General features: G+C 36.2%; 1 protein-coding gene across 2 annotated transcripts; it reads right to left on the bottom strand.

Moving 5' to 3' along the window:
- Window positions 1-293: 293 nt before the first annotated feature.
- LOC108254062 lies at window positions 294-1886 on the bottom strand. 2 transcript variants are annotated; one of them, XM_017449022.2, is made up of 3 exons: window positions 1758-1886; window positions 1241-1284; window positions 294-1016 (listed from the first exon to the last, which is right to left on the bottom strand). In XM_017449022.2, exons 1-3 carry the CDS (start codon window positions 1772-1774, stop codon window positions 769-771), a joined length of 309 nt encoding a protein of 102 aa, XP_017304511.1. In that variant the 5' UTR covers window positions 1775-1886; the 3' UTR covers window positions 294-768. The 2 variants fall into 2 exon arrangements, with proteins under 2 accessions (XP_017304511.1, XP_017304512.1); XM_017449023.2 differs by lacking the exon at window positions 1241-1284 and having other exon boundaries at window positions 294-1060; window positions 1758-1869.
- Between the last annotated feature and the right edge of the window lie 363 nt (window positions 1887-2249).

Here is a 2249-nt window from a genome sequence, read left to right as displayed (position 1 = left end):
CAAATGGATCTTTTACTACCCTAGCTTACAAACGTAGGAGAGAGTCTTACGCCCGCCACACACGTTCAAGCGTCTTGTCAAGCATGCTTGGCGTCTTGTCTTGTCAAGCATGCTTGGCGTCTTNNNNAAAAAATATTTCCCATTGAAAACCTTTTCCTTTGCGATAGAATGGGAAAATTTCTAGAAAGGGAATTTAGTTAAAACATTTTTACCATCATGCAACACTGCATGAAAAAAACGTGTTCTATTGTTCTAAAATTTTAAGGTTAGGTTTATTTGGTCATTTGGTTGATTTGGTGATGGTGTACGTGCAAAAAACTTGAAAAGTGAAAGTACTAAAGTAGATACCTAAAACCTAAATGCTTCTTTTCCATTTTTTACTTTTTATTTTAAGTGTGAAATTATCTCCTTTCTAGAAAACTGAAAAACTTGAAAAGTGGTAAAATTGTCTAAATGAGTACCCACAACTATCTTCAAATAATTCACCTGGAACAAATTAAAAAAAGGTCACAATATTTCTCGAACGGACATGTTAAAATAATTCTCAACCTTTTACCGGGCAGGATAAACAAGGTATATTCTATTCTATTCTATTCTAACCTATGCTGTAAAAGAACACTGAACAGCAGTTTGAGAAAAACTAAAAAATACGAGCGTTCGGCTAAATCGGCTATCACCCAGTGTAGCATTTTAAAAACAATACTTCCTGATTTTGCTAATATGAAACTTTATTCATGTATCAAAGTACACAGAGGAGAAATGAAGGATTCAGTACCACATACCAGAATTTTCATCATCATCTGAATTTGGATCAGACTCTTCAGAGTACAATTTAGCTATTCTTCTGGCATCTTCCAGCGAATCATAACATCCCAGATTTGTATTATACTGTATTCTTTCAAAGAAAGGTTCTGAAGGTTTCATCTGTTTGGCTATCATTCTTTGTACACCTGTTGACTTTCCTTTCGGCCAGTAACAATGGGTACGTGATACTACCCATGTTGAAGGGATTGCTTCAATAGATTTGTCATGGAATTCAAGATGTTTGTATGATCCCATTCTGCAAGGTCAGATGAAGTAGCAAATTAAACTAGCTTTATTGTCCGGAATGTCTTGCAAACCCTATTCAAGGATGAGGCTCTAGTACACTATTGCTGGACTGGTGGAGGTCAGAAGCACAAATTACTGCTATCATAACAGGTAAGAAATTAAGAGAATACAGAAATTATATTACCTTCACCAATAGATTTGTCATGGAATTCAAGATGTTCGTATGATCCCATTCTGCAAGGTCAGATGAAGTAGCAAATTAAACTGGGCAAAGTACTGAAATATGTCTTTTCCAATGAAAATTTGTCTCATTCCTGTTGATAAAAGGAATTTGAGCCAGCCTAGTTAGCTTAGTTGGTAGTGCGTCTGCCTTGTAAGCGCTAGGCCGCGGGTTCGATTCCCGCCCGGGGCGGATTTTATTGATAATGTTCGTTCTCGGAACGGCTGGCTTTCCTCCTATCCTGTCTTCCTTCTCTCTTCGATTTCGGGACGATAAGACTAATGTTCGTTCTCGGAACGGCTGGCTTTCTCCTATCCTGTCTTCCTTCTCTCTTCGATTTCGGGACGATAAGACCATATTAGCAGTTACAGTTCGCTCTGTCAAATCTGTTTAAAAAAAAAGGAATTTGAAAAGATGTGTGTAACTTCTATAACTTCCTGCAGTACCTACTGTTATAATTTAAGGAAAAGTTTTGAAACTTACTTACCCTTCTGCTTTATACATAGTTGTATAATATGCTGTTCAATTGTGGTGTTAGTTCCACTTTTCAAGTTCTAGAATTCTAGAAAGGAGATGTTTCACAATTAAAATAAAAAATGGAAAAGAAGCATTTACCTACTTTCACTTTTCAAGTTTTTTGCACGTACACCAAGTAAACCTAACCTTAAAATTTTAGAAAAATAACGTTTTTTTTCATGCAGTGTTGCATGATGATAAAAAAGTTTTAACTAAATTCCCTTTCTAGAAATTTTCCCATTCTATCGCAAAGGAAAAGGTTTTCAATGGGAAATATTTTTTGGTGCTAAACTACGACATCGAAAACATTTGGTCATTCGGATGTGAATATTCTAATCAATGTGATTTTTCACGCCGAATCGAATGGTGCTACTTTTAGAAATGACTGACTTACGGTTGAGAAGTTGCGGGTTCGATACTTCCCTGTGTCCACAAATTTCCCTTTTATTCGTGAACCGTTACC

This window comes from Diaphorina citri, unplaced genomic scaffold, assembly GCF_000475195.1.
Source record: "Diaphorina citri unplaced genomic scaffold, Diaci psyllid genome assembly version 1.1 scaffold8457, whole genome shotgun sequence".
Lineage (NCBI taxonomy): Eukaryota > Metazoa > Arthropoda > Insecta > Hemiptera > Psyllidae > Diaphorina > Diaphorina citri.
Note: the sequence above shows the minus strand (reverse complement) of the source record. Positions and strands in the feature narration are given on the sequence as shown.

Bases quoted from the DNA above. Each gene is read 5' to 3' on its own strand.
- LOC108254062 (XM_017449022.2), bottom strand. The intron at 1,017-1,240 runs GTGAAGGTAATA...ACAAATCTATTG, and splicing joins ATTCCATGACAAATCTATTG to AAGCAATCCCTTCAACATGG.